Genomic DNA, 21,156 nt, shown 5'->3' with positions numbered 1-21,156 from the left:
AGCAGCTGGCAGGAAAATTATAAGTAGCAGATAACGGGTGTTGTGTTTAAATGTCATTGTGAGCGTCTGATAGCAGGTATTGATAAATTAGAAATACAGTCCCTCAACATATGCTGCTTTGACGCTCACGGTTTCAGTTATTCATGAGGTCAAGGCACATGCACTCCTTCTCATCCTTCCCAGGCTTTTCCCCTGGGGAGGGAAAAAGCCCAGGAAGGAGAAGCTGGAAACGATGTGCGTGCCAATCCTGCCCCTTTCCAGGATGAAGAGCTGTCTCTTTCGCCAAGCAGCTGTCTGCCTTGGGAAGGGGTTTGGGGAAAATAATCCCCCAACCTTTTTCAGGACAGGGAGCGGCCTAGGGAAGACAGTTCTCTTGCCTTGGGAAGGGGTTTGGGGAAAACAAATGTGCCCTCTTTCCTGCCATTCCATGGTTTCATTGAGCTCCCCTTCCAGCACCTCAGAGAGCTTGCTAGAGCTGTTTGATGCTTCGAAAGGGAGATGGGGGCACGCATGCATGCACTGCTCTCGCCTCCCACTTTATTCACGAATCCTGACTTTCGCAGGGGTCTTGTGCCCCTAACCCCTGTGAATGTCAAGGGTCAACTGTACTCCTCTAGGAGAAAATCCACAAGTATCCTCTGACATATTTCCCAACATCTATTCACCCTGTTCCCAAGGTCCTTCAAATTGGAACAGCCCAGCCAGACACAGAATGAATTATAATTTAATAAAGCATTCTATATCTTTTCTTCAGATGTTGTGAATGCCATAGAAGTTCCCTCATCTAATGACTTGAACATTGCACTTATCTTCAAATCTGGCACCCACAGAGTGTGGAATCCCTAAAAATGCTGAAGGATCATTGTATTGGGCCAAATTAATGAGACTTGTTTTCTTTCCCTCAGTGGTGTTGCCACCAAGGGATCGTGAACTAAATAAACTGGAGCTGTTTCCTATTGGTTTCCCCACCTCTTCTGCTTATAAATAAAAGCTTTGTGGAATTGCAGTCTCTGTGGGCAGATGTAATAGCAGTTACCTCATTATAGTTCTGGACACGGTTGTTATCATAACTAATGGACCTCAGGATCCTTATTATGTTATCACTACCCCATCTCATATTCCTTCTCACTCCCAGTGTGGGGCTGCCTGCCCAAAGCGACTGAGCAATAGCAGCTTCTGTTTGTAGGCCTATCAGAAGGGGATATGTGAAAGATGTTCAACTCCAGCTCCAAGCATACCTCATCAACAGTTTGTTCGGGCTGCTGGAAGTTAAAGTCTGACACGGTCTGGAGGGCTATACAGTTCCCATTACTGTTTTAGAGCATGATATTTTGCTGTCCTATACATCTGACTTTATTTTCTTAGCCTGTCTCTGTTTCCACAGGTTTCTTTAGACCTGTCTATTCTTCCTCTTTCCTTCATTTACCATACCCCAGTAATTTCAGCTGTTTACATCTTTATATTCAATTTTCCAGCGATAGGGCAGCTTGATGAAATTGCAAAAAATCATTCCCATATAGAAATAGTACAGTGGTACCTCGGGTTACGAAATTAATTCGTTCCGCCGCCGCTTTCGTAACCCGAAAAGCCTTCGCAAGCCGAAAACCCATAGGCGCTAATGGGGAAAAGCCGCGATTTCGTGTGAAATAGCGCCGAAAAGCACCAAAATTTTCTTCGCAACCCGAAATAACCTTCGTAACCCGGAACAGTTATTTCCTATGGGATTTTTTCGTATCCCGGAAATTTCGTAACGTGGGTATTTCGTATCCCGGGGTACCACTGTACTATTCATGCTGGCTTTTCTCCAAGAAGCTCAGAGGAGCATATGTGGAATCAAAACATTTTATTCTCAGAGTCCTGTGAAGGAGGCTAGACTGGACAACAGTAACTTAATGAAGGCATTCAATTAGTTTCAAACTCATTTACCACCAGCATAACACTTTTTGCAAATTACTGTGTAGGTAGAATAATTTGCTTGAAGATAGTGTCAGTACTGGTTCACAAGCTGGAGGTAAGTCATGAATTGACACTACTTCATTCAAATCTAGTGCATCTGCCATTCAGAAGAAGGAATACGTGGACTTGGGTGCCCAGAACTGCATATAGGAATAATTGTTTCAGAACTGTTACTATGTTCAGTAACTAGAAAGAACCCAACTACCTTAGATGTTCTAATTAGCAGAGTCAGTAGTTTCTTTCATTTCAATCGAAGATGTTTTTGTAAATATATATCCCAGTATAACTGTCAGTGGAACATGTAGTCTTATTATATCTTTTTGTGATTGGATTGCTGGGTACAGTGGTCACTAATTGTAAACCCTTATTTAATGTTGGTGCTCTGCTTGAAACCAAGTCCTGGCTCTCAGATCACCCATTAAGCCAAGGAATCTTAAGATGAATAAATTTCTGTTTTTTCCCATTTAAGGGTGTTCAAATGGTATCGAATGAGGCACTTTTTCACAGTGAATGATCAGAAGGGTCTGGTTTGACTTTCTAGTTCTCCATTATTAAGATGGAAAAACAATTAGAAATTTTCATCATTGTATATGTATATAAATTGTCAGTCTTTAGTGCATAGTAAAAAAGGACGTTGATGCATTTTTTTCATGTCTGTTACTTTGTTGCCTTAATTGGTGTGACATTTTTAGTTACTATCTCTGAAAGTTTTCATTTTTGTTTTGTTAACAGTTTATGATATTTTAATGTGTGAAACTCCTTCCTGTACTTGTAGGAAATATATGGATAAGGAAGAAATTTTTGCTCAGTCATACAGATATGTTCCTGTTAGGTATTGTGTGCCCAAAAATGTGTAGGCTGTTGACTTACAGTTGTGTCTCTTTCATATGAGTTCCTGTATATGACATAATAATCAAGGTATCTATAACTTTTTTCATTTGCAGAAATACTCATTGCTGCCTTACTTGATTTTAGTATTAAAGCAGTTCCTCCTTCAAAGGGATTTGAATGAAGTTTTTACTGGTGGAATTAGCTCCTACAGCCTAATTTTAATGGCAATTAGTTTCTTACAGGTATGTCTTTTGCCGTTAAATGCCAGTTTTTCAAAGAATTCAAAGATGAGCTGTTTCTCTTTATCTGCCTATACTTGATTTGTTTGTAATTTCTGTAAAGCACAAAAAGTCCATTTGGAAATTATGCTAGGATAATAAAAGCAATGCGTGATTTTGGGTGGGCTGAAGAATATGATCTTGTTCTTTTATACCTTCATTTTACCACAAACTATGTGTGCATCATTAAGAAAAAAGCTTACCTAATTATGCATGTATATGCTACTGCCTAGGTTTTCACACAGCAGTGATTGAGCAGTTTGCATTTTGCAGGATGACGTGTGACAACAAACTGATATGAATCATTCCAGTAATTTATTAAATTGGATTTATTATGGTTACCTTGATGGTTTCCTTTGACATATCATTATTTAGAAAAATCTGCTTTCTTGAAAAAATATATAGAAATAGTCTTATCTTTTCACTCGTACTTCCAAAATAACATTAAGATTACTGCAGAGACTCAAAACTATTTTAAGTATTTCTACATTTTGAACATGGGATTAGAGTGATATATCTATCACAGATGCAGAATAATATCTCTGATACAGAATAATATAATATTCTAGTCTCTCCCCTTCCAGACTTTTACTTGCATATGGACTGTGAAGTGGCACCTTAGTTTCATGCAGTGAGAGGCAATAGTTTTGTCCTATTTCTGTATTTTAATACAAAGCTGTTGGAAATATAAAAGACAAAATGAAAACCATATATATTGCTTTGCTTTTTCAGTTGCACCCACGGATTGATGCTAAGAGATTGGATGAAAACCTAGGAATGCTTCTGATAGAATTTTTTGAACTCTATGGAAGAAATTTTAATTACTTGAAAACTGGTATTAGAATAAAGAATGGGGGTGCCTACATTGCCAAAGAAGAAATCATGAAAGTTATGACAAATGGATATCGGCCATCTATGTTATGTATTGAAGATCCTCTTCTGCCTGGTAAGATGATACAAGCTACAGTCCACCCTTGCCTTACGCAGGGGATCTGTTCCAGACCCACCCACCCTGTGTAAGGCAAAAAGCATGTATGCTTGAGCCCCATTAGATATAATGGGGCTTGTGCTTGCTGTGTGGCCATGCGCATGCACCATGGGCACGCACCATTTTCCCACTCTCCCGGCGGCTTCCACATAAGCTGTAAACCGCCTATAACGAGTCTGCGTATGGCGCAGGCTCACTGTACTTCATGTTTTTTCTGTTATGAGTGAAGTTTTAGCACAGAGCGTGAGGTACTGGAGGAAAACTTTCAAAGGATATTTGACTACCTGTTTTACTTACATAATTGCCTAGAATAATCCTTTAACCTCATCTCTGTATCTCTGTGTTTTCCATAATCTGTATTTTATGTGATGTTCTCCTCTTTAATAACATGGGCACTACTATGTATCTATACATAGTGGGCACTATGTAGGCTGTTGTGTATCAGAATGTATATATCTTGCTGATATCTAGCATGATACAAAGTCTGGAATCAGAACTCCTGTATCCCCCTGCACATGACCATAACTATTTCCATATGAGGCCTGTGTTGACTGATTTTATACCTTCTTTATTTTTCACCTTGGTTTGTGTCCACCTTATTTGGTGGAAAATAATGATGATTGTTTGTAGATTGTGTATATTGAGTGTTATGGAAATGTTCCACAAGAATAAGGAAAGGGTTATTTGGGAAACCAGAAACTAGGAAAATGAGACAAGGAACCATGCTGCGATTTCAACTCAAGACCAGTTTGTTATCCGCATTCCAGACAAGGTTGATAATTTTAACCAGGAGAGCAGAAGAATGTGCAGATTTGTAGTAGAGAAAGGGGATCCAGATTTAAATACTGTTAAGAATAGTTTCTCTGAAATTCTGACAGAATAAGACTTTTTTCCTGCCCTGGTGGCGCAGTGGTTAAATGCCTGTACTGCAGCCATTCACTCAAAACCACAAGGTTGCGAGTTCAAGACCAGCAAAAGAGCCCAAGCTCGACTCAGGCTTGCATCCTTCCGAGGTCGCTAAAATGAGTACCCAGACTGTTGGGGGCAAATTAGCTTACTTGCTAATTAGCTTACTTGCTGTTCACCGCTATGATCTTTGGAATAGCAGTATATAAATAAAACTAATTATTATTATTATTATTATTATTATTATTATTATTACATCCTGAACATGGTCACCCCATGATTGATTGTGTTAGTGGATCTGAAGAATTGCCAATGTGTTGATCCCATGAACAGACAAATCCTACTTTTTGTCTGAATTCTGACTTAAATACCTTGAGATTTCCACCTCATTTGCACAAAGCTGTATTTCTTTATTTTATTTATTTTCTTCCAAAAATAGCAGTCAGGAAAGCTGTGATCACAACCATATTAATGCAGACACACCAATCCCATCGAATTTCAGAAGCTAAGCAGGGTCAGACCTGGTTAATACTTGAGTGGGAGATCATCAGGCAACATCAAGGATCTCCAGGCAGGGCTAGGAAAGATGCCTCTTGAAAACCCGTAGAGTGCTAACATGCCAAATTAATTATACTGGCCTAGTAGATACACCTGCGGTTAACACAGTGTAAAGTTGCTTACTATCTGTGTACAGTGCGCCCTCCCCTTACGCGGGGATCCGTTCCGGATCCCTCCGCATAAGGGGAATTCAGCATATGCTGAAGCTCCATAGGAACCATTAGTTCTTCCGAGGCACATGACGGGCTCTTCTGGGGCAGCTTTCAGCACATGCTAAAAGCTGTGTATGGCATGCCCACGTAAAACGTAGGCGCACTGTACTAGCAGTGAAAAGAGTAATAAAAATTGCTTATATTATAGAATGAAGACATACAAGTAGGTTGTTAAGGATGTGGCAAGCAATCATACATCCATGTAGGGGTTTGTGTACTCAAAGTCTGAAATAGTTTTCCTTGGCTTGTAGTAATCCTCTGCTGTGTAATCAATGTTCTCCTAATTTGGCAGCAGTTGAAGAAATAATAATAATAATAATAATTTGTATTCTGCTTTTTCATAATGGAGTCAGAGCGGATTCCAACAGTATAAATAAAACATGAAACAATTAAAAAATAAATTAAAAAAAACCCAACCCCAACCCTCCCCATCATAAAAACAGTGATCAACCCATAAAAAGAGATTAAACATCAAAAAATTTAAAACTACCCAATAGGAATACATTGAAATTTCAGGCAGATTAGCGCAAGAAATGAATCTTCCGGGGGGGGGGGGGGGGGACAGGGGTGATGGTATCAATCAGTTTTGGTATTGGTATCAACAGAGGTGTCAATAGAGGGGAGAGGCAAGTCTAATGGATCTAAGTGATCAGGCATGAATGTGGTATTAGACTTACAAAGGTTGCACAGATTTGATGGATAGAGAGCTGATGTATAGACTCCTGCTTTATAACAACAGATCAATAAATAATAACAACATTGTGGTAAAATGAGATAGAACAAAAGCAACATGCTTGAAATTGGTCATACTTTCTGCTGTCAAAGTAAGTAGATAAATGGAAAAAGGAAGAACTAGAGCATAGGTAAAAGTGGTATTTCTCAATGGAATCTGGCAAAATGTAGTTACTTTTCAACAGGATGGTTGGTTATTAGAACAGACCAGGGGTAGGCAACCTGTGGCCCGTGGGCCAGATGCGGCCCGGCGAGGCCTTGGGACCGGCCCCAGCCCGGTCCTGCCGCCGGGGCCTTTGGCGTCTCGCGCGAGAGGCATGGTGGGGCAATTGTCCATAGAAGCCTCAGAAACATGTATTTATCTTAACATTTTTTAAAAATCAGCAATTTTTTTCATGTGTCCTCCATTTTTTATTTAAAAAAGTGCCCTCCATTTGAAAATTTTGTCCTACATTTGTCCTGGTTTATTTATTTATTTAATTTTTTAAAAAATTATTTATTTTTTGGCTTCGGCCCCCCAGTTGGCTGAGGGACAGCAACCCGGCCCCCGGCTCAAAAGAGGTTGCCTACCCCTGGAACAGACTGTCAGATATTTTGTAGAGGCCAACTTCAATCAATACACATGCAAAGGTGGCAACTTCCCAAACAATTACAGCATGGAGTTTATCGCATTAAAGTTGGTACGGTCCTTAAGCGTTCTTAAAAGGACTGTTTCTGGAATGGGAGGCGGCGGGGAATGCTGTATATCTCACAGTGGGAATGCCGCTGCCGAGCATTCCCCTTCCGTTCTGGGAGCATTCCCCAGGGCTGAGTTTTAGGAACGCTTTCTCAAGCGTTCTCGAAAATTGGCCGCCTCTCATTCCAGGAGCAGTCCCTTTAAGAACGCTTAAGGGCCATTCCAACTTTAATGCGATAAACTTCCATGTTTCAGAGTTCTAAGGATTAAATGTACAAGCAAAGACAACATGAATTCAGATACCTACTTACATTAATGGTCAGATGCCAAAGCAATAAATGGATGAAAGTTAATTTCCTTTAAATTGTCACCTTGTTACAGGAAATGATGTTGGAAGAAGTTGTTATGGTGCCATGCAAGTAAAGCAAGTTTTCGATTATGCCTACATTGTTCTAAGCCATGCAGTCTCCCCACTTGCAAGATCCTATCCTAACAGAGATTCAGAAAGGTAATACGTTTTTGAGTGCATTCATTACATAGACAACTCTAAAATCCAGCTTTATACAATTGGTCTTCTAAACTGGTTTCCTGACTAATCTTGTGAAAGAGTAATAAGCATCTTAAGAAACTAGCCTTGCTGTCAACCTTCCTTCTTTCCTCTTTACGAAACTTCCCCTTTATTCTGTGATACAAATTTCATTATAAAATTTCTTTGGATTTTGTACCATAGCATCATGGAAGCGGAGCAATTAGTTATCAAAGTTTAAACAAATTGCAAATGCTTCTTATTATCTGAAGAGGCTTCTTAATTGCAACTTCCTATCCATTAATCAGTGTAATTCAGAATGTTACTTCATTGTTAAACCTAGATATTTTATACAGGTCAGCTTTTTACCAGCACTTTTAGTCAGAATTGTATTCATTGTTGTGGCTAGATACCTTATACAGGCCACCTTTTTCCCACCAGCACTTTAGGAAGAATTATCAAAGTGACACAAGAAGTGATTGACTACAGAGCTTGGATTAAAAAGAAATGGGGAAACAAAGCTAATTTGTCATCTGATCTTGGTAAGTAAAGTTAATTTTAAAACTCCAAATTTTTAATTTTCAGTGATTTTTCTCACTTTTCTTATAAAATCATAGAATCATAGAGTTGGAAGAGACCACAAGGGCCATCCAATCCAACCCCCTGCCATGCAGGAAATTTCAATCAAAGCATCCCCGACAGATGGCCATCCAGCTGCTGTTTGAAGACCTCTAAGGAAGGAGACTCCACCACACTGAGGGAGTTTGTTCCACTGTCGAACAGCCCTTACTGTCAGGAAGTTCCTCCTAATGTTGAGGTGGAATCTCATTTCCTTCAGTTTGCATCCATTGTTAAGCGTTCTAGTCTCTGGAGCAGCAGAAAACAAGCTTGCTCCCTCCTCAATATGACATCCCTTCAAATATTTAAACAGGGCTATCATATCACCTCTTAACCTTCTCTTCTCCAGGCTAAACATACCTAGCTCCCTAAGACATTCCTCATAGAGCATGGTTCCCAGACCCTTAACCATTTTAGTTGCCCTCCTTTGGACACACTCCAGTTTCTCCACATCCTTTTTGAATTGTGGTGCCCAGAACTGGACACAGTATTCCAGGTGAGGCCTGACCAAAGCAGAATATAGTGGCACTATTATCTCCCTTGATCTAGACACTATACTTCTATTGATGCAGCCTAAAATCGCATTGGCCTTTTTAGCTGCCGTGCGTAGTTTCATTCAGCCAGGTGTGCCCCATCCTATATCTGTGCATTTCATTTTTCTGCCCTATGTGCAGTACCTTACATTTCTCCATGTTGAATTTCATTTTGTTAGCTTTGGTCCAGCTTTCTAGTCTATTCAGGTCATTTTGAATTTTGATCCTGTCCTCTGGGGTATTAGCTACTCCCCCCTAATTTGGTGTCATCTGCAGATTTGATAAGTATACCCCCAATTCTGTCATCCAAGTCATTGATAAAGATGTTGAATAACACTGGGTCCAGGACAGACCCCTGTGGGACCCCACTGGTCACTTCTCTCCAGGATGACAAGGAGTCATTGTTGAGGACCCTTTGGCTTTGGTCAGTCAACCAATTACAAATCCATGTAACAGTTGCCTTGTCTAGCCCACATTCTACAAGCTTGTTTGCAAGAATGCCATGGGGAACTTTGTCAAAGGCCTTAGTGAAATCAAGATATACTATATCCACAGCATTCCCTTCATCTAACAAGCTGGTAATTTTATCAAAAAAAGAGATCAGGTTTGTCTGGCATGACTTCTTTCTCTGAAGCCCATGTTGACTTTTTGTGATTATGGAATTGCCTTCTAGATGTTCACAGACTCTCTGTTTAATGATCTGCTCTAGACTCTTTCCTGGTATTGATGTCAGACTAACTGGATGATAATTGTTTGGATCCTGTTTTTTCCCTTTTTGGAAATGGGGACAACGTTTGCCCTCCTCCAGTCTGCTGGGATCTCTCCTGTTCTCCAGGAGTTCTCAAAGATTATTCCCAATGGTTCCGATATTATATTTGCCAGTCCTTTTAATACCCTTGGATGTAGTTCATCTGGTCCTGGAGACTTATATTCATTTAGGTTAAACAGATATTCCTGTACTATCTCTTTACTTATTCTATGCTGAAATTTCCCTGTTCTGTCTTCTGCTCCATTATCCTCAGGTTGAGCACCCTTTGCCTTTTCTGAAAAGACTGAAGCAAAAAAGGTTACTGTGGGTCATCTTAGGCATGACACCAAACAGTAGTTTAGGACTGCTTGTCTACTTTTTCCATATGTTCAAAACTTGTTATCATGAGGTACACTAGTCTTCAGAAGCAGAGCACTGGAAATTATCATGCCAGTGTTCAGTTAGCACAGATTATGGTTTCTGATTCTGGTTTGTCAACCTGTCACAGCCTGTGGCTGGTCAGTTCAAACATCACAGCAAACTAAACTTAAAATCTTTAAACCATAATTTGATGAGATGTTTCAAGTTGGTGAGCTAAGCAGTGCACTACTGTACTGGAACTGAATACAGTATCTTGTATCATTTATGTTATTTTAAAGTGAAAATGGATGTGTATGTGTTTACAAAACTAATAGAAAAATGTGTATCCAATAGATATACAAATAAATGAGCGAGAACCTATATCTCCATGCAACGTAGTCCAGAACGGAGATGCTGAACGGCTATGCAACCAACCTTTGACTTTGTCATTTACTGCTACACAACAGTTGTCGTCAGGCTCATCTGCCTCTTCTGTGTCATCTCTTTCTGGGAGTGATATTGTAAGTCCCATTTTCCTCCTTCCAAATTGCTGCTTTATTCTTAGTCTAATTTACCATCATTTTATGATTTCAAACTACATTAATACTTATGTATGATCTATATCATTGAAACCAACTAAAATTGAAATATCTTTCTGTATATCTTTCTTTTAAAATGTTATAATACAAATGACTATTTCTAGAACACCTGACAGTGATCACAAGGAAATGTTAAACTCTTCAATTACCAATAAATTAGTTTGGATAATTTTTAAAGCTATGGAATAGTACTTAAATGAAGGATCAGCAACATGTGGCCCATGGATCATATGTAGCCACCAAGGATGTTTCTTTGTCCCTCCAGCTCCAAATATTCACCAGAATTTGATAGGGAAAAAAATCCTGCTTGTCTTAAAATGGAATGCGCAAAGTCCAAGCCTCAAGATCAGCCCTAGTCAGCATAGCCAGTAAGGAGGAGCACTACAAATTGGAGTCTAACAACCTCTGGAGGGATGTACTGTTATCCTACTCTGGTTTTAAAGGCATTTGCCGATTGCTACTGAATCTTGCTGCCCTGAAACAGGCCCAGGGAGAATTGCCCACCAAACCTACCAAGGTCGCCCACTCCTCTCATGAGTTTTGGGTTTTTTGCTTTTCAAAATACGAAACAAAAGCAAAAGAGAGAGAGTGAAGGGGGGTGTAATAGGTTATGAACAAAGGCTAGGCATATATTTCAGTATAAGCTGACCATATTTCCTACAATCTCTGGAAACTAATGCCTATAAAATACATGTTCACATGTAACCCATGGGTAACTGATGTGTAGACTTCAATACAGAAATGGCAAGTAGTCTGGATCAATCAGTCGATCCAAAGTATAAATCCCTATCATTCAGCTTTCCCCCATAAAATGCTTTAGGTTTTTAGGGGTTTTTTTGGGACGGGGGTTGGTGTATTGTTTTGTTTTTGGCAACCTTCAAATTAGAATTTTCTTCTAGAGCTAATTTAGCATGATTATATGGATCAGATTATAACTGACAAGATGTTGTACAACAAGTCATTCTGCAGTAGAGATTGCAGGGTGTACCATTGCTTTCTTTCTTATTTCAACAAAATTAAGGCAGTCTATCTAAAAAGAAGTTCCAGATAAATTGATCCCAACATTGTCTATAGTGGGGTATCATAATCTGGCTATATTTGTCACTTATTTGTATGAATCAGGAGATGTGCCTTATGATGCAAACTTGTCTGGAAAATCCACTTTCTGAAAATGAAAGTTGTGGGCATTTGAGTGAAAAGCAGAGTGGTGAAAGCTTCTGTATAAACTTGCTGACTATTGATTTTCTGAAAATAAACATGAGGGACATACAGTGAAAGAGTTCAGAAAACGGAAAATATTCAAGATAACACATAATTATAGGTATGCTAATCTTAACCCAAATACTCAGTTTGAGTGATACTACAGCAAGTGTAGTCTGAGTAACATCTCAAGGAATCAACATGCCCAAATAACTACAGTAATAGTTTCTGGACACCAGTAAAATCTCTAATAAGCAAACAATCCAGAAGGAGTATTAGCTCTGGCAGATGTGATTTGGGATTAAAATCAACAGAATAGCCAGAAAGAACACCAGAGCTATCAATTAATTTTGTCAATTCTGATAAGGATGATTTTGGCTTACAAAGAAAGATCAAAACAAAATGAGCGTACAAAACTTCCTTATAGTCATATTTTTCAGTTATAAACCTATAGATTTGGCACATGCACAAGTTTGCAACCTCCCATGCAATGGAGTTCCTTTTTGGCCAGTGTTATGTCTCACAGGTATACCCTTGACACACTTAAGAATCACAAAAGAGATTTATCACAGGAGTTTCCCCACTCATGCTCAAGCCACACTTGGCAGGAAAACCGTATTCCCCCTTCTGCCAAAATCTCATGCTCACCTCCTGACAATGTTTTTGCCACCATAGGCATGTGGGATCCAGTTTCATCAATTCTGTTCTCTGACATTCTGTTCCACTTCATGAATGTAATGGTTGACAATTCTAGTGATATGTACTTTGGTTCCTGTTCCACCATTTACTATACCCAAAGCAAACACTGCTGCACTTGTACCTGATGGTCTTCTTCCTTCTTCTGTTTTGTCAGTGTCACATAGACTTTTACCTTAGAATCATCTTATGCTTACACCCTCCTATTGGATGAGTGTTTGGATCTGGCCATGTCTGTTGCAGATCCACCACAGATGTGGACCATGGTTTTGCAGTGAGGTCCTCCAGATCTGACAGTAGTGACTATGAATTGTCCTATTCTGTGTCCTCTAGATAGCCTGGCCCAAAACAGTGGGGTGTAGAAATGTTTAGTTGCCCACAAAGGATAGTCAGTCTTTCTCAAAAGAATTATTGCGAATGGTAACTAGCCCTCATTCTGGAAGCAAAAGTTGCACTACCTTGTTTCTGGTCTAGTATTTCAAGTGGTTCAGAGTAAATCCACACCACTGTATTCATTTCAATGCTACTCTCTTATCCCTGGCTAAATCTTATTGTTGGTTCCACCAACATCTTACCAGGTTGAAAATTTGTACATGGCACAAGAAGATAATTTCAGCTTCCTTTTCAAGCATGCTGTAGCCAACTTCATTGTAGTTGGAGCAGCACAAGGTAAAGGCAGAGATAAAAGACATTCTATCCCAAGTGACAAGAAGGACCATTGGCTTTATATTTGGGGCAAGAAATTCTACTCCACTTCAGTACTGTCACTCCAAATAACAAATTACCAGGCTTGAATGGGGGCCTACTAGCATGTGTAATTAGAAAAGATAGCCCCACTCCTGGCAAAATTGCTGAAGGAGGGCCTCAAGCTTCCTTGGAGTTACCAAGCAGAAATGCCTAACTGCACAAAATGTCCTCAGTTTTAGATGCCAAGTGAGGATAAGGTCATTTTGTTTCCTATGTCATTATTTTTTCTAAACATGCATGGTTGAGGTTGTCAGGATTGGGATTTTAAACATAAGCTAATAATCCGTTGGCAAGAAGTTGGGCTGAGACTGTAAGATACAGCTTGCATCATGAAATAGTGACATCACATCCTTCTCTTCCTTCAAGAGGCAGACATGGCACAGTCCTGCTTCCTGTACTCATTTGCAGAGATCTTATCACCACTCTTTTCCCATTTCCATTCCTTTTCCAAGAGTGGCAAACCATCAGATCAGACATTTTTCTTTTTGCCATTGTGTTAAAAGGATTACACAATAGGCTTTTGTGACCTTCTATCAGAACAGGGTATCCACTGTCTCCTGTGCTTCTCAAAGAGATGACCACACTACTACAATAAGAAGAGAGAGCAATTTCTGCCACATCTCAGTTCCAGCTTCTATCCCTTTTATTTCTGCTTCCCCACTCCACCGCTGACATGGAGATCACTTAGTTTATTCGTATGAAAATGCTCAGTGGAATAAGTTTTACTCCAGGACAAGAGTGTTGTCTGGGGAATGCTTTCCTCTACAGTTGAGAGAAAAGATTTTACACATTTCCCTCCTTGCCATTATTGATGAGGGTGATAGTGACCAAGGTATAAAATGACCAAGCACACTGCAGTCTAATGGGCTCTTGGTGGCCTTATCAGATGTGGTTCATGCTGCTCTTTGGGTGGCAGAAGTGTGCTGTTCTCACCCCCCCCCCCCTCCACCAAGATCTACTGACACATTAGCACAGATAAGTCAGACTTTTGGATCTTCAAACTTTGCATGTGACAGCATGTTTGATTTTTCCCTCTAAAGTTTACTGGGAAGAGTCTTAGCATTTTGGAAACATCTAGGAAGCAGTCCACTAGAAAGTCTTACAAATGGAAACTTTTCTTTTCCTTTTTCAAATGGTAGACATACTTCTTTTAACATTCAAATGGAGGATTTTCTTGAGTTTTTCACACTTGGTGAAGAAAGATCTGAAGTGTTCATCCTTTAATCTGCCTGGCAGCAGTTGTTGCACAACTTTCTTCTCTGTCAGGCTTTTTCTCAGTTTGTCTGCTCACAGGTGAAGGTTTTTGTTAAGGTCACTCTAATCTGTTTTTACCACTTTTTTCTTTAGTACATGTACAGAACCTACATACTGTCTTGAAATCATTTGCACCAATGGCAACTTTTGATTTAAGTCTCATGCTTTTGGTGGCATCTTGTCAGACAGGTGGATAAACTAGCAACCTTTTCCTGCCAACTCCTTCTTGCTATTTTATAAAGATTAAGGGAGTACTGTGCCCATGTGCCACTTTCCAACCCAAAGTAATATCACATTTCCAGTTGTCTCAGGACAGTGCATTGCATAACATTATACATCCACTATTTCAGAATTCTGCATGCCAACCAAAGCAGCCTGGCACTCTCTGGATATTCAGAGGGTTTGGGCCTTTTACATACCATATATGCTCATCTATAACTTGAAAAATAACAAGAAAACGAGGTGCATTTTTGTATGTCTGTGTCTGTATATTGGTAGTTTGCAAAGGAGAGTCAATGGTCCTGCTTGATTTGCAAGGAGAGGGGATGTGTTTTTGTGTGTGTATGTTACTTATTTGCTAGGGAGATTCAAAAGTCCCAATGGATTTGCAAGCAAAAGCCCTGGTGGCGCAGTGGTTAAATGCCTGTACTGCAGCCATTCACTCGAAACCACAAGGTTGCGAGTTCAAGACCAGCAAAAGGGCCCAAGCTCGACTCAGGCTTGCATCCTTCCGAGGTCGCTAAAATGAGTACCCAGACTGTTGGGGGCAAATTAGCTTACTTGCTAATTAGCTTACTTGCTGTTCACCGCTATGATCTTTGGAATAGCGGTATATAAATAAAACAAATTATTATTATTAAAAGAAAGTGCTGTCCTCTAGGGGAAAAAATGGTACAAACTTGATGTTAGATGGATTCTAAAGCTCTACATAAGGCGCACCTGGCCCTTTAGGAGACCAGAAGCATTCTTTGTCTCCTTTTTGTTTAATTTCACATGTGCATATGGTTAGTTCAGAATGAAAATGTTTACTGAAAAAAAGAAGCATTCTTTGTCTCCTTTTTGTTTAATTTCACATGTGCATTTGGTTAGTTTGGGATAAAAAGTTTACTGGGAGGAGCATTCTTTGTCTCCTTTTTACCCACCACCCTTGGCAAAAATGGTCCCTCCATCTACACTAACTTGGTGGATATTAGCATGTATTTTTCTGGCCTCTTGTGCTGCCTAAACCACTATACTTGCCAGCACACTCCATGAAGACAGCGGCCACTTTAGCACCTTTTTCAATTAAGGCTCTCCTGGAGGAAATTTGTAGACCTGCAACTTGAGTTACTCCTTCCACTTTAACAAAACAGTATAGGCTGGGCAAATCTGCCTCCGCTAGGGTAGCATTTGCCAGAATGGGTGCTCCAGCGGGTTCTGTCGGGATACTTAAATTTCTTGCCATCTTCTTTCCCAGATTCTGTTTCCACTAGGATAATTCCCATTCCTGGATGACTCCTTCTCCACTAAGGTCCATTCTAGCCTAGAAGAAGGAGCCATCTAGCCCAGCTCTGTAGTGGCAAGATCATTTTTTTTGGGGGGGGGGGATCTTCCAATTCTCTTTTCCTTTTTTCTTGGCTTGTGAATGAACTGAGGAGAAGCCAGGGATTCAGTAGGAAATACTTTCTAAAGAGGTGCATGATCCCTTGTCTCACTTGAGCAGTAACAAGAGTAAACCTGTTCATGAGTGGCTCCTTCTGCTTGTCAAGAATGGAGCTTCACAGTAAGTTCTCCAATATGCCATTTTCACAAGTTTATTTCACGCTATTTCTGCTCCAGAATATATTTTTTTGAATGGCATTTTTACAGTGTGCAGTATCATCCACTTTCAGATAAAAATACCCTCCGTTCCTCCTTTCCTAGATTTGTGCCTCTCAAATATTCTTGGTAATATAAAATATTTAGGAATGCTTATTTAACTTCCTAAATATGCAGAAGACACATACTGTACAGTGTTGCAGAGATACACACAGTTACTAGATTATATCTGGCTCTTTTCCAAGTACATCTGCTTTTACCACACAGGCTTCCCTGCTTCTAAAGGGCAGCACAGATGGACCTGTTGTTCATTTCCAACTCTTTTTTTTAAATGAAGAAAGTGTCAACTCTTAAGATTTTGACAGAGGATTGGGAGAGACTTTTTCACATGATTTTTCAAATCCTCTAATGCTTACAGTGTTGGTTTTCACTGTGTGTGGATGTGCTTGGTTGGCATGTATTTCTTTTCTTTAAAAACCAATTTTCCATTCCATCTTTTTCTGTGTTGCAAGGATTCAGATACTCCACCTTGCACAACTCCTAATATCTACCACTTCAATCTACAAGCACCATCTCAGCTTACAGCTGGTTTACCACCAGTATTGCCTGTGCCAAGTGGTAAAACTCAGTCTGTGCCTGCAAGAACATTGATTATGTCAACTAATTATCAGGTATGTACTATATTATGGAATTTGTCCAATAATCAGGTAATGGAAGTGGATAGTAGCACAATCCTTTATTTATTGCAGTTATTTATGTACTTCTTGTATACAAATACTTCCATGGCAGTTTACAAATAATATCAAAATGTATTGATAAAATCATAACAAGCAAAAAGTTGTCAGGTTCCTGCCTTCAAGGCATGTAGTAGTAAATCACCCTGAGAAAATGTAGTTAATGAAGAAATTCATGCCTGGTGTTATCTATGCCTCACTGCTTCTGTCCTGGATCTTTCCCAAACAGCAATTAATGGTAGGTGGACGAAAAGGTGATGTTCCCAGGATGTCGTCTTCATCTGCCTACCTCTCCTGGAATTCTTTGCATAGTAGAACATGCTGATAAATTGGGATTTTCTTAAAACTTCGTATTTGTTTCTCGGTGTCTAAATGTACAAAGTCTTTTTCACTATGTACATAAGTACATGTCCTGATAAATTGGTAGGAGGCATGATTAATGATCTGGTAAATTTATAACTTAGCTAACAAGCAATCTTAAACCCTTCTTGTCTTTCCAGCAGCACAATGGAATTAAATTTACTGTGAAAGGACCTCATAATAATAATCAAGGCAACGGATACAATTCTGTCAGCAATGGAGCCATGAGGCAGCCAGTTGGCAACAGAGGGCACCATCAACATAACCGTAATATCTGGAGAAGAAAGAAGTATAGAGACAGTTTGCCTATTAGCCTTAGCAGATAATGGCCAACTTCAGGGTGTCCAATTCTGACTCCTGTAGTGTGTGTGAAAGTAATCCTGTGGGACTTGAGACCATCACTGAGTGCATCAGTTTGTGGATGTTGCCAAATACCTACATCCAACCTTTGCATGTTTCTTTGTGTGGTGGTTGAGTCCATCTTAAAAGAAATAATTGTGCTTATCTGTGAAGCCTTATTAAATGTGGAAGTTTGTCTTCTGCCTATCCATGATTACTACAGTGCCGAAGCAGCTCTGGCAGGAATATTATGAGGACCATAAATGCTGCAGCAGTTTGCTGTAACTGAATTTGTTCATTGGAGATTGTTTTGTTCTGTCAGAGAAGTAATGGATGATTTGGATTTTACTTTCTGTTGTTGCAGATTTTTGTGACTTTGCCAACTGCCTTCCCCTTTTTTTGTTCAAAGTATTTTGTTACCTTACTCATATGAACATAACTTTTGTGCAATAACTGAAAAAGTTTAAAACTTTTTTTCATGTAAGTTATATTTAAGGGATGGAAGACTTGTTGTTTTTTCATTTGCAGATCCTTTCCCTGGTTACATTTTCTAAGTTGGGTTCAAGATTCTGATGGGTTATGTTAACAGTGTTCAGCTCATCACACTAATAATATCAGAAGCTCCTTAATTTGCAGATTGACTGTTGATCTGGTTTAAATGTTTCTAAAATGTATTGAGCTACAAGGTATTTTGACCCTTTCATTTAGCTCACTAGTCTGGCATGTAGTACTAACTCAGCACTAGTTAATGTTTTTAGATACAATCCAGTCCTCTTGCATTGTTCATATTTGTTTCAATGGGAATCATGCAGGGGGATCTGAAACTTCAGTTTATCCTTACAATTTGGACAAAGATTGGCAGAAAATTCCAATCTTTTAGGATAAAGATGGCTAAGTCTGCCTTCTAAATTGCAAATTACAAATTATCTTCATCCGTTTTATTTACCTCTGATTGGTTGGGCCCAAGCATTGTTTCTGGATAAAGTATCCAACTTAAGGAATGTTTAGAAAGGAATGTATATTGATTCCATGGAGGAATCTGATTGGCAGCGTGCACTAGTTCTGTTAAGAGCAACTGTACCTGAAATGTACCTTCTGGCTTCTTTGTGCATTTTAAAGTATTAGTCTGTTGTCTTATCCAAGACTGGGCAGAATTCAACTGGGTCATTCAACTGATGGAGTTGATTCCATCATTGAAACTGAGAGGAGGGCAATTCTCCCTTCCCCTCTTCCATCTAACCCATTGCACACTCTCAAAATGTTCTCCAACTTAGCTGGAAACCGTGTGGAGCAGGTTTGGGGGGTGGCATGCAAGACTATGGAGAGGGGAGAGGAAGACAGTTCCACTGCAAAGCAGGTGTCCTTTAGTGCAACGTTGGATTTAGGCCAATATTTATGTGGCAGACGGTTGATTTAAGATGCATACAGGTATACTATGCAAGTGTGTATTGCCATGGCAACCTCTGTTAACTTTTTAAAATAAGAACATGTACAGCTTGCGTAGCCCTCTGTTTTTTTAAAAGTGCCACACTCTAATTTTCAGTGGCTGCATCTTGTCATGTTTTCCTTTTTCTTTAAATAGTGTTAAGTCTCCAGTGCACCATGTTAGTAATTTTTTCTTGACAGGGAGTTTAGAAAGAAACCTCATAATGGTGTGCAGAAGCAAATATTCTTAAAACTGATATTTGAATGTTTGACAGGGAATAGTAATAGTAAGCTTTAATATCTGCAGGTATGCCTTGGAAGCAGGTGTGACACATTGTAAAGAAAAGTTGTCAAAATAATGCTAGGCCTTTGGGTAGTGAAGACAACAACATTCCAAAACAGAGTAGCACACATTTTGTATGAAGTTCATCCTGATCCCGAGTTAATCGCAAACAAAAGTTTGTAGATTTCCTGATCTGTTATTAAAGAATAGTCATATTCGTATTGACTGTATGTCAATTGACAGGCATAAAGTGTATGACATACTGAATCGGTGTCTGTTGGAAAATGTATATAGTTTGCCAAAGACAAGGCAAACACAAACAAGACAGAGGCTTTGAAAATGCACACTGTGACAATTGGGCAGCCTGCAGCTGGAGATGAACAATTAGTACTATCGGTAATCAGTCATACGCAACAGTATATTACATCCTCTGGAGATAATACTTAGACACTGGGGTTGGAATCCCCTCCTCCCACACACTAAGGTTTTTCTGATTCCTACCCCCACTTCTTAATCCATCTTCTGGAGGAGTTTTTGTTTTTAAGCAGCATTTAAAACAGTACATGGGATGCAAACAGAAATGGTTGTGTGCCCCTTCTGCACAAGCAAAAGTGCACAAAGTTCTTGGGATCCTTGCTGTTATAAATGCTGCTCTAGGCAAACAGTTTTACAAATGATCAGTAAACAACATTTGGGTTTTGAATTGACACATTTCAGCCCTGCCTGACACTGCAGCTGTAACTTTGATTTCACCATTTTTTAGAACCTTCTGAAAGGTTTTAAGAGATGCTGGTACAATATGGGACTTAAACTTGAATAAAACAGTATTCAAGGGCTGTTTATTGATCTGTACTCTTACATGCTAGCAATATTGACTATGAACCTACATTATGGAAATCCTGGTGTCCTAAATAGTGTCATTTTAAAAGCAGGATAGGCTTAAGAGAAGCATATATCATGTTCCATTTCAGTCATGGTGATCCAATAAATTGCACTGGCTACCACTCTGGTTATGTTCTATGCCACTGTGGATAGCTGATTAAAATATCATGTTATTCTTTTTGTCTGTATAACAATGTGGGAAGCTAAAATACATATTTTTATGTGAAGTTTTGTATTCTTTGATTTTTAATAAATTTTCAAGGCCAGATATGTATGTTTGGTGCAGTTTTCTTAATCTTTAACTGTGACATTTAACACATACTGTGTCATCACAATACTATTCAATCATTGGACCAAAGGTCCTATCTTTTCCAACATTTTATTTCTAAGAGTGTTCAGCAAAATACATCTCAGAAGCAAAGCATGCTGATGATAGTCATCTCATGCCAGTTGTTCCCAACATCTGGTACTCAGAAAATATATATACATTGAAGGTAGCATCTGACATTTGTAGCCAATAGCTATTATAGATCCCACCTCCATTTATTGATATGCTTTTCTTTCAAACCATACAAATGTGTAGCTGTCATAATAATTTGTGATAAAGAAATTCACAAAGTAGCTGGATGTTTCATGAGGTTGGTTTGCATGTGTGTTTGTTCTTTCTTCCAACTTCATAGGATAAATGGCTATAGGTAATTGGACAAGCCAGTTATGGGGATGGCAAAGCCCTAGGTAACAAACTCTCTGGTAGTGACAAGCTCTGTTCTAGGCATTAATCCACCAGATGTAGGATTTAAACATTTTCCACAACATTAAATGCAGTCTTTTAGTTATAAGTGTTTAACGGAACAGTCTTGTATTCTGTTAGTATAAGGTACCAGAGAGCCAGCATCGTGTAGTAGTTTGAACCTTGGA

General features: G+C 39.3%; 1 protein-coding gene across 2 annotated transcripts in view; it reads left to right on the top strand.

Annotated features, from left to right (window-relative positions):
• Nucleotides 1–20,500, top strand: part of TENT4A (terminal nucleotidyltransferase 4A) — a 37,610-nt gene extending 17,110 nt beyond the window's left edge. Inside the window, exons 6-12 of one of the 2 annotated variants that reach the window (XM_042463919.1) lie at nt 2,901–3,029; nt 3,798–4,011; nt 7,519–7,645; nt 8,105–8,205; nt 10,277–10,443; nt 16,728–16,886; nt 17,450–20,500. In XM_042463919.1, coding sequence (XP_042319853.1) covers nt 2,901–3,029; nt 3,798–4,011; nt 7,519–7,645; nt 8,105–8,205; nt 10,277–10,443; nt 16,728–16,886; nt 17,450–17,635 — 1,083 coding nt within the window. In that variant the 3' untranslated portion in view covers nt 17,636–20,500. The remainder of the gene's footprint in view (nt 1–2,900; nt 3,030–3,797; nt 4,012–7,518; nt 7,646–8,104; nt 8,206–10,276; nt 10,444–16,727; nt 16,887–17,449) is intronic. The other variant, XM_042463920.1, reaches the window with a different exon arrangement.
• Nucleotides 20,501–21,156: the final 656 nt, after the last annotated feature.

Source organism: Sceloporus undulatus, chromosome 4, assembly GCF_019175285.1.
Source record: "Sceloporus undulatus isolate JIND9_A2432 ecotype Alabama chromosome 4, SceUnd_v1.1, whole genome shotgun sequence".
Taxonomy (NCBI): Eukaryota; Metazoa; Chordata; class Lepidosauria; order Squamata; family Phrynosomatidae; genus Sceloporus; species Sceloporus undulatus.
This window is presented reverse-complemented; position numbering and strand designations above follow the sequence as displayed.